A 12,849-nucleotide genomic window follows, 5' to 3' on the forward strand; every position below is an offset into this window, starting at 1 on the left:
TAAGCTTATAAAAAGGATCTAAGAAGATCCAAAAAAAATTGACAATAAATCCAATGCGATACTACCTTATCTCTATCTCTATCTTCTCTTACATCATGATGCATTTGTATAAAGTTTTTATTTGGATCAGCTGATTTAGATCGATCAAGTTATGACCTTAAAACAAGAACTTTGATAGTAGTTAGTCTATTTTAATAATACTTGTCCACTTTACTTTGAAATTAAAATTAAGAGTTGTAAGAGTTGTGTCAGACTAATTGAGTTGAGCTAATTGAAGTTTTACCTGATCTGACAAAATAGGTTATGAGTTAATTTGGATCTGATGAAGTCTGATAAAAACTCAAGTTATGACCTAGGAGCAAGAACTGTAAGAGCAGTTAGTCTCTTTTAATAATAATTGTCCATTTTACTTTGGAATTAAGACATTGAGAGTTGGTTGAGGTAGAAGTTTTGTCTAACCGGATAAAATAGATTGTGAGTTAGTTTCGATCGGATAAAGTTCGATTCAAAAACTCAAGTTGATAGATGGAAAAGCCTATAAGTACTTAAACACCACAAGAATCTTTGCCACTTTGGATATGGGACTATTTCTCGTCCACACTCCCTCTTACATATAGAGCTCGTGGGGCGGAATTATGCCCGTCCCCGAGGGATGGAACTAGGGTTCCATCCTTTTTCACATGTAGAGCCCATGGGGTAGAACTCAAAGCGAGAAGTAACATGTGGATTTAAGTGAGGGTGCGGCCGCATCAAAAGGTAAGAGGGATTATGTTCTTTGATACCATGTAGACTCGAATCCAAAGATCTCAATTGATGGATTTCGACCTGTGCTAGTTTAGACAGGTTATGAGTGAAACTTTTACACCTTATTCTTTTAATTTGATCCAACCCACTCATTGCCACACTAATCTAAAAGCTTCATCCCAAGGGAAGAGAGAGAGAGGGAACTGGAGGGCTTGGCTTGTGAGTTACCTCGCGTGCGGTCCCTTCATAAATCCGCTATCGCCGTTACCAGTAGCACCCATCCTCTTTCCCAAATCCACAGCGCCGATCGACGGAACAACCCCAAACCCCGCTGCACCGCCCAGGTTCGTCTCCTCTCTTTCATTCTCCTTTCCCTCCTCCTCTCCCCATCGTAATCCGCCAACGCGAAACCCTAAATTCCCCTAATTTCGATTCAGTCGATCTCCATCTCTCTCTCGACGCCTAGAGTTTCCCTTCGAAGACGAGATCGAAATCGGATATCCTTTCGATCGATTTCTCGCTGATTGCCCCCCTAAAATTTGTGTGTTTTTTTATACCCCTCTCTAGGGTTTTGCTAGGAAGGGCCGATTCATGGCGGATCGGGGTGTTGTCGTCGTGAAAACCATATGGATGAAGCAGGCGGAGGAGGCCAAACTCAAGAGCGAGGCCGAGAAGGCTGCCGCCGCCAAGGCCGCCTTCGAGGCTACCTTCAAGGACGTTGAGAAGCCCAAGGAGAAGGATGACTCATCCGACAGCGACGGGGACGAGGGCGAGAACCTCGCCAGCAAGCCCCTCGGCCCCGTCGACCCCTCCAAGTGCTCCGCCGCTGGCGCCGGCATCGCTGGAGGCACCGCCTGCTCCCCCTCCACCTTCACCGTAGTCACCAAGGACTCCGACGGCAGGAAGATCCCCTCCGGTGGCGCCCACCTCAAGGTGAAGATCTCCCCTGGCGTCGGGGTCGGCGGGTCCGATCAGGAGGGAATCGTTAAGGATCAAGGGGACGGGACGTATACCGTGACCTACGTTGTGCCCAAGCGTGGGAACTACATGGTCCATGTGGAGTGCGACGGGAAGCCAATCATGGGGAGCCCGTTCCCGGTGTTCTTCAGCACCAGTACGACAGTAGGGACCACGGGCATGCCGGCCGCGGCGAGCCCGTTTCCAAATATGGTCAACCAGACAATGCCCAACATGCCCAATTACTCAGGGGCAGTATCTGGGGCATTTCCGGGGCTTCTTGGGATGATCCCTGGTGTCATCCCCGGTGCCTCTGGTGGAGTGGTGTTGCAAGGAATGGGAGCTTCATTGGGGGAGATCTGTCGGGAGTACCTCTACGGTCAATGCACTAAGACCGATTGCAAGTTCAACCACCCACCGCAGAATTTGTTAATGTCGGCACTGGCTGCGACGACCACGATGGGGACCTTAAGTCAGGCCCCGATGGCCCCTTCGGCAGCTGCGATGGCTGCTGCTCAGGCAATTGTTGCTGCAAAGGCCCTTCAGGCACATGCTGCCCAAATGCAAGCACAGTCGTCTGGAGATACACCTGGTTTGCCTTCTATCCCAGCAGCCCATGCTTGGTTTCTAGATAATTTTGAATTTTTATATTTACTATATTTCACTATTTGACCCTTCTGTTGATATTAGAAGAACACTAGTGCCATACTAAAGTAGTTCAATTAAATTTTTGTTAGTACCTTCTCTGTTGCTTGCCAATATAGCTTGCATCTGGCGAAATCTTCATGTGCATTTCAAGTATGAACTAGGGAATTTTTTGCCACTGGACATATTTAGTGAAGTAGTTCATATAAGCATACTTGCATGATATATAGTGTTAAATGGGCTAATCCCACCAAGAATTTGATCGCCAGGTTGGGCTAATTCCATATGAATCGGTACTGAGAAGCATGTTTTCAAGAAAGTTATGTTATAATTTTGTTATTACAATTTCAGAATATCCTATTTGATCTGTTGCTATTTTGTGGCATCAATGTATCTGTAACTGTATTGTGATCATCACATTGGTTGAAAACTGGGAAAGTACAATACTCATTAATTGATTTAGGTTTATTTTTTAAAACTTTAAACTACAGTTATTGCATTTTTTGACTTGCTGAAATCATAAATAAGGGACAATTCTTTAGATATAATCTTATCATTTGTCTGTACAACTTGAGAAGTGATCACATTCTTTAATATCTAACAGCATAGAAAAAGAAGATTAAGCTGGAAAGGCCTGTTTTCCCCCCTAAAACACAGGACTGAGTTGACTTTCTAAAGCCAACTGACTTTTTTCATTCATAAACATAGTGCTTGAATACCTGTTGTCTTGATTACTTCATGCACAAACATCCCATGCAATTATCAAATTGACCAAATCAAGACTTTGCTCGCTATTATTCTGCAAGCTTGATGCTTTAATTTGGTAAAGAATACCTTAACCATTCAAAAAGCTATGCTAACGTTATGAACAATATTTGAGCATGTTATGGAATCGTGGCCCATGCAGACAAGATATTGGAAAACAGGCCTCCTTTGGGCTTCAAGAAGGATCCAAAGTGTTGTATTATTGGCATGGCTCTTGTAGATGTGACAAAATACTTTTTTTTAGATCTCAGAAGAATCTGATCAGTCAGGTTCTTAACAATACATATATACATACATACATAAGTATGTATGTGCGTATGTATATATGTTTTGATGGAGATCAAATGGCTGTTCATGTACCTTTATCTTTGGAAGCTCAAGCGGAGGCTCGTTTACTTATGTTTTCTCATATAAATCTCTTGTCTCCGGCTATTGGGGATCCCATTTCTATATGTATATATGTATGTATGTACACATATACACACACATATATATATCTATATATATTTATATGTATATGTGTATGTGTGTCTATATATATACACACATGTATAGATATACATGTGCATATATAAACTTATGACTTATAGTGACTTGGTTGCTGATCTTGCTTATCTCCTCTTACTTATTATGAAGTAAATTTTAAAAATGTTTGTGATCCTTTGTTATAATGTATAGATTGACTTAGATTTAAACATAAATAGAATTCATAAATTTAGATAAAATTATGTTGAAAATCTGAAATAAATAAAGTAAATTTTTTTTGAAAAAAAGAAAAGAAAATTGAAACATACACTTCAACACAAATACATATTTTAGTATAGAATACACATTAACCTTAAAAAGTAACAATATTTCAGATACACTTTTTAAGATAGACATTGAAAAGTCAATCTTCTTCTTTCAAGTGACTTATCATCCATTGTCATCACAATCTATGCGTACCTAGGCTGTTTATGCAAGTCACTTCAGCCTTATAAGCATCTGAAATGTAAACTTTATTACCTTCCAGTAGTGCCAAAAAATGTTTAAAATGCATGAAATGTTCTGTTAGACTGTCAAAACAGTTACATATGTTCTGTTGTATTATGAATTTTGAGGTTGTTTTTCTTTTTAATGTTCAAAGTAGTTTTGTAATCTTGTTCTATATGGAAAACTATTTGAAGCTATATAATGCATACAGTAAACTACAATCAGGACAGTTTTGTAGGATTTTTTAAGATTTTTGATTTCTATATTTTGTTTATCTATTAAAATCATGTATTTTCGCTGGTATGAAGCATTTAAGTTGGTCTTTATCTAAAATTAGTTAAATAGTGTATCCAGCCATGCTTTCTATGAATCTATTTATATACTTGCATATATTCGCATGCTGGTGTGTGCCATGTGTCAGCATATGATACGATATGTGCACTTTGACAGCCTCTGACTGCTTTGGACTTGATATGCAATAGTTTAATTCTTGATTTTCAGTTGTAAAGTCTTCATGGTTTAACTTTAATGTGCATTAGCTGCTTTCTAAAAGAGTTCAATTTTGATAATTATTGAGGCCTAATTTGCACGAATCTTCGAATTAACAAAATCATTTTTGTAAAGTGACTTAATTATCTTATTTCCCTGGGAGAGACTTGTAAACATGTATGCTTATACTATCAATAATTGGTGTATTTGCGATGGGTCCTTCCAAGTTGTTGCTTGTAGCTGCCTCCAATGACATGAATATCAAGAAATTATCTTAATTGAGATCTAAGACATGAATGTGGTTTCTTAATGTATGAACTGAGTACATTCTTCTTGATATCAAAGGTGGTTTGATGGTAAATTTTCTTCTTAGTGGGATGGAACTTTTTCCCCCTTTTTTGTTTCTTTGTGACATGAAAAATTGTTTGATGGTGAATTTTTTCTACTCTTTTGGGTGGTTTTATGTTGTTTCTTTAATTTGCAGTTGGTTGGCCAAATCTTATCTTCTTCCCAACTTTATTTTTGCCTTATGAAATATGAGAGCCTGAATTTGGCACTGCAAAAGCTTGTTTTAATAAGGAAGGCCCTATGACACATAGTCTGATATCCTGTGGATTGACAAGAGCATCTGCAAGTCTGAACAATCTTTTAGATAGCATGGAATGGATCATATACTGTATAATTTGTAAGGACATTACCATAAAGAATGATGCATCATCCTTGGGAATTGAAATATTGATTTCAATGTTGAAGAGTTGCCTTGTGTCTTCGGATTAGCTCTCTTTCTAGTTGAGTACCTTGACAAGTGGATGTTTGAGATGGCATAATTTTAAATGGTAAATAGTCTTCCAAAGATCACAGTCAATCAAATATGCCTATGGAAGTTTAGAAGTTTGAATAGATTCTAGTAATGAAGAGGAAAAGACTCCAATCTTGTTCTTTTATGTCTAGAAGTTAAAAAAAAAAATATTGCACAAAGAAGACATATTTGTTCCTTTGGTTATCGGTCTTGTTGTTCTCTCCTTGCTATCAAGTTATATGCTAGAATTTTATGTTGGATGATGAGAAATAATTGAATGAGTGGAGCTAGTAACTTGGAAGCATATCATTTTATTGGAGGGGCACTTGAAAACATGGATGAGAATTGGCATATAAACATTGTGTGTAATTTTGTTGGAGATGCCAGCATTATCATCATCATAACTTAAAAAGCATGGCCCTTTAAAGTATGTGTTTCTACGTAACATATTCATACTTGTTCTACTGGATGATCGATATGGTTATCTAATAGAATCCTGATTGTCTTGGTCTTTCATCAGATTAAATTACACAGATGCCTGATCCTGCTTATTGCACATGCTTATTGGAGCAGATCGGAAATTTTGTGTCATGACCTTTTCATCTGTTATCACATGCATGAAATGGTTAATATGTCTTGTCGTGGTAGTAAGAATTGTGCAAGTGGAAATCTAATTTGTTTGTTCATGCTAGATAGTTTGCCTGGGAAATTCATACCTTTTCCCCCTTTTCCCCAGGCAAACTAGCTTTATGTCATTTTTTAGGCGAGTTCACTCACTAATTTTTATATATGATGCAGGCTCTCCTGACAAGGCTGCAAAGGCTGATGTTCTGAAGAAAACCCTGCAAGTCAGCAATCTTAGCCCCCTTCTTACTGTGGATCAACTTAAACAGCTATTTGGTTATTGTGGTACTGTTGTCGATTGTACCATCACAGATTCAAAACATTTTGCTTACATAGAATACTCTAAGCCAGAAGAAGCAACTGCGGCTTTGGCACTGAACAACATGGATGTTGGTGGCCGTCCATTGAATGTTGAAATGGCAAAGTCCCTACCTTCAAAATCTGCTCTTGTGAACCCTTCATTACCATTAATGATGCAGCAAGCAGTTGCTATGCAACAGATGCAATTTCAACAGGCATTGTTGATGCAACAAACAATAGCCTCTCAGCAGGCTGCTGCTCGGGCAGCAACAATGAAATCTGCAACAGAGATGGCTTCAGCCAGAGCTGCTGAGATAAGCAAAAAATTGAAAGCAGAGGGTGTAGGTGATGAGGATAAGGTGGTTAACAGAAAATCCAGGTAATATAAATTGGTTCTTGTTTTGTTACGATATACCTGACCATGAGATGTGGGGAATGGTTCTTGTGTTCGAATGAGACACAAGACAAATTTTTGCTTGGTCATGCAACTGAAACACTGATTTATGATGTTGTCCAGTCGCATTAGCTAGAAAGCATGGATACTTCTAATAATATGTCGTGTCCATAATTTATCCATGCCAGATATTGATACTCATTAGATGCTTATCTGCTGGATACTTGTGTTATGTATCCTTTTTTTTTTAAGTACTCCGTATACTTTCTGGATACACTTTAGATTTTTCCTTGATACCTCAAAAACTAAGGAAGTAAGGAGGGTCAGTTTTGTAGTCTATAAAATTAATTTTAAGATACAAAAGTATGGAATATTGGCCAAACGATAAGCTTGTAAAAGTTAATGCTGCTGCAAATTGGACTGTTATTTTGATAGCCTACGATGCTCTGGGGATGCTTATATTTATATATATATATATATATATATATATATATATATATATATATATATACATACATATGTATATATATATATATATATCCAAGGTTCGCTCTCTTGGTACTGGTGCCACACAAATACTGTGTCGGTATGGCATGCTACAGGTCTTTTTGTTCGGTATGTCTCTCGTACCGAGTACCGGTATCGAACTGGTACAGTACGGTATACTCTGTACCAACCGGTTTGGGCCGGTATGGCGAACCGTGCATATATCTATATATATGTATACATACATACATATATACATACATAGACTACACATACATATACATAGACATACATGCATACATATATACACACACATACATATATGTAGACATACATGCATACATACACACACACATACATATACATAGACTTACATGCATACATACACACACACATACATATACGTAGACTTACATGCATACATACAGACACACATACATACATATACGTAGACTTACATGCATACATACATACACACATACATACATATATGTAGACTTACATGCATGCATACATACATACATATACGTAGACTTGCATGCATACATGTATCCTAGCCATATCATATGGATATATGTATGCACATATTGTAGTCATGTTGTATCCTTTTTCAAGATTTTCCATATTAGTGTGCTTGTATTGTGTCGTATTAGTATCTTGAATCCATATCCATGTTGCACAGTTCATTTGTGTTCTAGTCAAGAAAATGGTAGCCTATGATTTCATTTGCTAGTCAAGTTCAGTGTCGGTATTATGATTATTGACCAATTGCTTTGTTTATCATACCACTCTTATTTTTGTTTAAGTGGAAGTCTTGCTGTCTCGGTGTATCATCCACTATGGTGTCTCCATTTATCCTAATAATTGTTTTTTGATGTTTGATCTTTGTTTTGGGATTTTAAACAGGTCGCCATCTTCCTCTCGCCAAAGATCCAAGTCTCGGTCAAAGTCACCTATTAAGTATCGTAGAAGCAGGCGGTCTCGCTCTTTCTCGCCAATAAAATACTCCCGAGATCGAAGGTCGAGATCCCCAATAAGATCACACCATTCAAATCACGGCACTGAAAGGTCATACAGAGATGATCGGGACAGCTATAGCAGGAGTGGAAGGCAAGAAAGATCTCGTGATCATTATTCCTCTCATTCAAGAAGACATCGAAGTAGGAGCTCAAGTCCTAGATTGAAAAAATCATCTCGAGCTAGTTCAACATCACCAAAGAATCATAGAGAAAGTTTAAGTCCCAGAACAAAGAAATCATCTCGAGCTGGTTCAAGGTCACCAAGGCATCACAGAGGAAGCAGAACATCTCCTGTACGTGACCATCGGTCCTCTCGCCACAGTAGGCACTCCAGATCAAGATCAGCAGAGAAAAGGCATCATTACGAAAAAGAAGATACAAAAAAATCTGAAAGGAGGAAGGAGGATGGTAAAAGATCTGATGGAAGAAACACATCTAGTAAAGATGCAAAAGATTCTAGGGAACCAAAGGAAGTTAAGCCTGATTATTCTGCAGTCAGTCATAAGAGGGGCTCTTTGGTAAATGTGGATGAAGCCTTGAAGAATGAGAAAGGCATTGGCAAACATAAAAAGTCTAAATTGGATGATGAAAGTTCTGAGAAAACTGATGATCAAAATCTCATCGTGGACGACTTTAAGATGAGTGAAGATAAGAGGTTTTCTTCTACAACATCAAAATCACACAGAAGTTCCACAAATGATGATAATAATCACGCTGAAAATCAAGATTTCAGCAGGCATGAGAAGTCAGGAACAAGCTATAAGAAACATGGCAGAAGTGAATCTGCTTCTAGGGAAAGGGGATCTGCAACTGGAGAATCTAAACAATTGAGGGATGACAGGGCTTCACATCACTCAAGTTTGAGATCTCACAGAAGTTCACGGCAGTCGGGAGAAAAGTCCTCCAAGGATAAACTAGATAAGCACAAACTGGAGAAACCAAAAGACCACCATGAAAAGCCTCGGGAAAAATATGATGTCATCAAACAGTCGGAAACTGCAGATAGAAGGCCGGAAAACATCAATGATTCTCCAGAAGTAAAGCCGTATTCTACTGATGGTAGAGTGCAAAAAGAATCAGAGAATCCTAAGGTAGATAAAATGTTTGAACGAGATAACAGGCATTTGGAGAGCAGTGACTCTATGGACACCAAACAAGATCATATTGGTTGTTGTTTTGATGGACTGAACAAAGATTGTAATGTTGATAATTTGAAGACCCTCAAGACAAGCCCAGCATCAGAGGAGCATGCAAAACTTATAATAGGTACAAAAGATAATAGTGAAATGAAAAATTTAGAGATGGAGTCAGGGAAGATGGAAACTTATGATTCTGTTGAGAATAAAAGACATCATCGACCAGATGCTGCTGATATGATGATCAAGTATCAGGATGACAATGGTAATGGATCAATATACCTTGACAGTGATACTCCACCTGGCAAAACAGATCCAAACATCAAGAAAATGGAATGCATTAACTATGAATTTGCAGGATCGAGAAGAGATGGCCCTAGTACCTATATCTCAGTATTGAGCACTCGCAGCATGAGTCCCGAAAATTCAAATGTGGGTTCAAATAAGTTTGCTGACTTTACTAATCAAGAGTATATCAAACATGATTCGGCTGACACAGAAGAAAATTTGCTACCAAAGGTTGTTCCTGAGCATAAATTTGTTGACTCTGAGTCAGAAGGATCACGCAAAAATGAAATTGCTGGGTACTTCTCAAAGTTTGTTGCTCATGAGAGTTCTGTAGTGCAGGGCTCTTGTCTTGTGGATGGAGCTTATGCTGATGATATTCCAGAATCCTTGACCAAGATGACTGTTAATTCTCCTTCATTGGATGATTCAACAAATTCAACATCACAGTATGATCCTGAGTGCTGGTCTCTATAGGTGCAGATTATTGTCCATAGCTAGTTCCTTTCTGATCTAATGTTTTGTTTGCAGGAGTTGAGGATGTGTTTTGTGGAAGACAGCTCAAGTTGCCATGAGACAGCTCATCATGATATATCAAAATCTATTATAGGAAACCTGAAGGATGAAGGATTCAACTTTAGAAGCGAAGTTTTTCTTATTCTATTAAGAATTATTCTCCTGGTAAGCTGATAATGATGCAATGTTTAGTGCTTCAATCTGCGCGTTTGCCCTTGCAGGTTGGCGAAGACCTGGAACATTTCTTGGAGCATATTGGAGCTAGTAGTACAATCAAGATATGCTTGTTTCCTGTCTGCAGTAATGGTTTTATATTGTTGGACGACTGTATTGAATTTGTTCCAATGCATATTACATGACAATTGGCATAACCTGGTTGGTGAAATTGTTCTAGTTTCTGGTTATATTCCTTTATTAGGTACTGAAGTTTGTTTTTACTTTCAAAGGCATTTGTTGTCTACAGTTATTCCCCCGTCATTTCTTTTTCCATATCCAAATACTGTCTGATGCCTTAAAAGATTTGATATCTGGGGCTAGCAGTTTAATATCTGAACAAAATGCAGGGATTTTCTGCTGTAGACTTATTGAATGTTAGGCGGTGGATGGATGAAGCATTACTTTTGAGGTGCATCACTTTTTGGCATAGTCTATAGAACTATTTGTTGAATTTGCAGGGAGTTTATTCCCCCTCTTTTTATTGAGTGTCTTTGCACTTCCATATATGGTGATTCCAGTTTCTCCTTTTTTCCCTTTCTTTCTTTTGTTCCCCCCTTTTTATTTTTGGGTAACAGGCTGCTGTATTAAAAGTCCAATGTAAGTGATCAGCATGATTTAATTGTTGGTTGTCTGAGCAATCACATCCTTGAGGGTTGGTAGAACATCTTCCTGGACTTCTCGATTCGTATTTCAAGATGTAACTTCATATGATAAGCCTCCTTTCTGACCCCCTTGTCTTGCTTCATATTTTGTTGGTTGGCTGGATAAAAGGTTGGCTTCATTGTAAGCCATTCTAAAATTTGCACTAATGTTCTCATATAGCTGCACCAGTATAATGGTTGCTGTCGTACCAAAAACATGTGCAGGTGTTAAAGTGGATTACCATTGGAGCATTTCTCAGCGCAAGTTGTCTAAGTTTTGCCTCTAATGCAGGAAAGGTATGCAAATAAAGCTTGATGACTGTCAACAAAGATTTTCCAGACTTTTCTTCTGGAAACCTGATGAACTTTTCCCTATTTGGAAAGTTTAGTCTTCTCATCTATTTAAGTTCAAGAACGTAACGTGTTTCAGCTATATTAGAATGATTACAGAAACATGAAAGAGGTAATCGAAATATATTTGACATATGTATCAATTAAACAACTATAAGTTTTCTTTTGTTATCAAATTTTTTGAAAACTCAGGTTTCCTACATTCAGATTGCAAGTAATTGTTTCTTAGCTACTGTTCAACCTCACCATGTTCGGTTCTTATGAAAATGTAGCAATGATAAATAATAGTAATAATTATAGTAATTATAGTAATGAATATTTCTGTTCATGTTGTTTTTCAAACTTTCAGAGAAGATGAACATCTTTGAAGCAGAACAGAGCTATTTAATAATAGAGTGAATTTTGTTGCTCTTAGTAACCCATTCATTTGATTACACAGAAATCTGTGTTCTGAAATATGGCCTTAACAAATTCTGTTTTTCCTTGTCTTTTTTCCCCTTTTTGCTTTTTTCCGTTTTAAACTAGGATCTGCTTCACTTGGATAGAGAGAGGGTAAGATGCTGATATGTCAACAATTCATCTCCAGGTAGTGCCTAAAATTTGCTCGGCAGTCAACATTCCTTGATGTGTGCTACACTGGTCCAAAAGCATTGCTTTTTCTGGCTATTTTTCATTTGTTTGCATAGGGTTATTTCATGGATGGGTAGGATTGAGCATATTACTAGTATGCAGGCAGAGACTTATGTATCCTTCTAGCTGTTCAGTGACAGCCAGTGTTTGAATGGCGGTAGAAGTTGGTTTCTTATGTCGTTTTTCTGTCAATAGTCATTTTTTGCTCAAAATTTTCTGTTCTTTTGGGTGCCCTAATCATGTCAGATTTTAAACATGAGGTGATTTCATCAAAAAATGTGCAAAAATATGAATTAGTTCCATCATTGAGCATGTTAGGTGAGAACATTCAGCCAAATTATGATTTAAAACCTTTTGTTTCAATATTTGTCAATCTCTCCTAAGATATGCCATCATTGGCTATTTTACATCCTAGAACATGCCAACCCCAAATAGTTGGGAAGAGGCTAGATGATTATGATTACGATTGGAGGATATGCCAAATCTACTTGTAGCTTCAGCGAATCCTTTGGGAATCAGTGTATCTATTCCCATTTACAATATCTGGTTGCACATGATCTATAATTCCCCATGGACATCCACGACTCTTACATGTCGTTTGACGTTGCATACCCTTGTGTGTAGCAGCGAGCAGCCAAAATATTTTCAGTTATAGAGAAAATTCATTAGTTATGCATGAATTTTTGTTCGGTGAATGGATCTTATTTAACCAAAAATGATTTGCTTATGCTCAAGTATTTATGCTCCTGGTGTAAAAAGCATCTGAAGTGGTCAAAAACTATAGATTCAATCATGATGTTTGGGGTGTCTTCTGATGCTGTACCCTGCTTGTTGCTTTTTACGTGGTGACTACTGATTTTTAATTTTTTTAAGGTCAACA

The 12,849-nt window shown here is 37.9% G+C and overlaps 1 protein-coding gene across 18 annotated transcripts; it reads left to right on the top strand.

Annotated features, from left to right (window-relative positions):
- The first annotated feature begins 913 nt into the window (after positions 1 to 913).
- Positions 914 to 12,274, top strand: LOC103724343 (uncharacterized protein DDB_G0287625-like). Of its 18 annotated transcripts, XM_039117275.1 has the most exons (10): positions 932 to 1,088; positions 1,312 to 2,293; positions 6,170 to 6,674; positions 8,082 to 9,595; positions 9,689 to 9,849; positions 9,958 to 10,064; positions 10,147 to 10,756; positions 10,923 to 11,118; positions 11,214 to 11,285; positions 11,865 to 12,274. In XM_039117275.1, exons 2-7 carry the CDS (start codon positions 1,336 to 1,338, stop codon positions 10,151 to 10,153), a joined length of 3,252 nt encoding a protein of 1,083 aa, XP_038973203.1. In that variant the 5' UTR covers positions 932 to 1,088; positions 1,312 to 1,335; the 3' UTR covers positions 10,154 to 10,756; positions 10,923 to 11,118; positions 11,214 to 11,285; positions 11,865 to 12,274. The 18 variants fall into 18 exon arrangements, with proteins under 18 accessions (XP_038973204.1, XP_038973203.1, XP_038973195.1 ...); XM_039117267.1 differs by having other exon boundaries at positions 8,082 to 10,064; positions 11,865 to 11,925; positions 12,026 to 12,274; XM_039117269.1 differs by having other exon boundaries at positions 8,082 to 10,064; positions 10,923 to 11,044; positions 11,865 to 11,925; positions 12,026 to 12,274.
- The last annotated feature ends 575 nt before the right edge of the window (positions 12,275 to 12,849 follow it).

This window comes from Phoenix dactylifera, unplaced genomic scaffold, assembly GCF_009389715.1.
Source record: "Phoenix dactylifera cultivar Barhee BC4 unplaced genomic scaffold, palm_55x_up_171113_PBpolish2nd_filt_p 000194F, whole genome shotgun sequence".
NCBI lineage: Eukaryota > Viridiplantae > Streptophyta > Magnoliopsida > Arecales > Arecaceae > Phoenix > Phoenix dactylifera.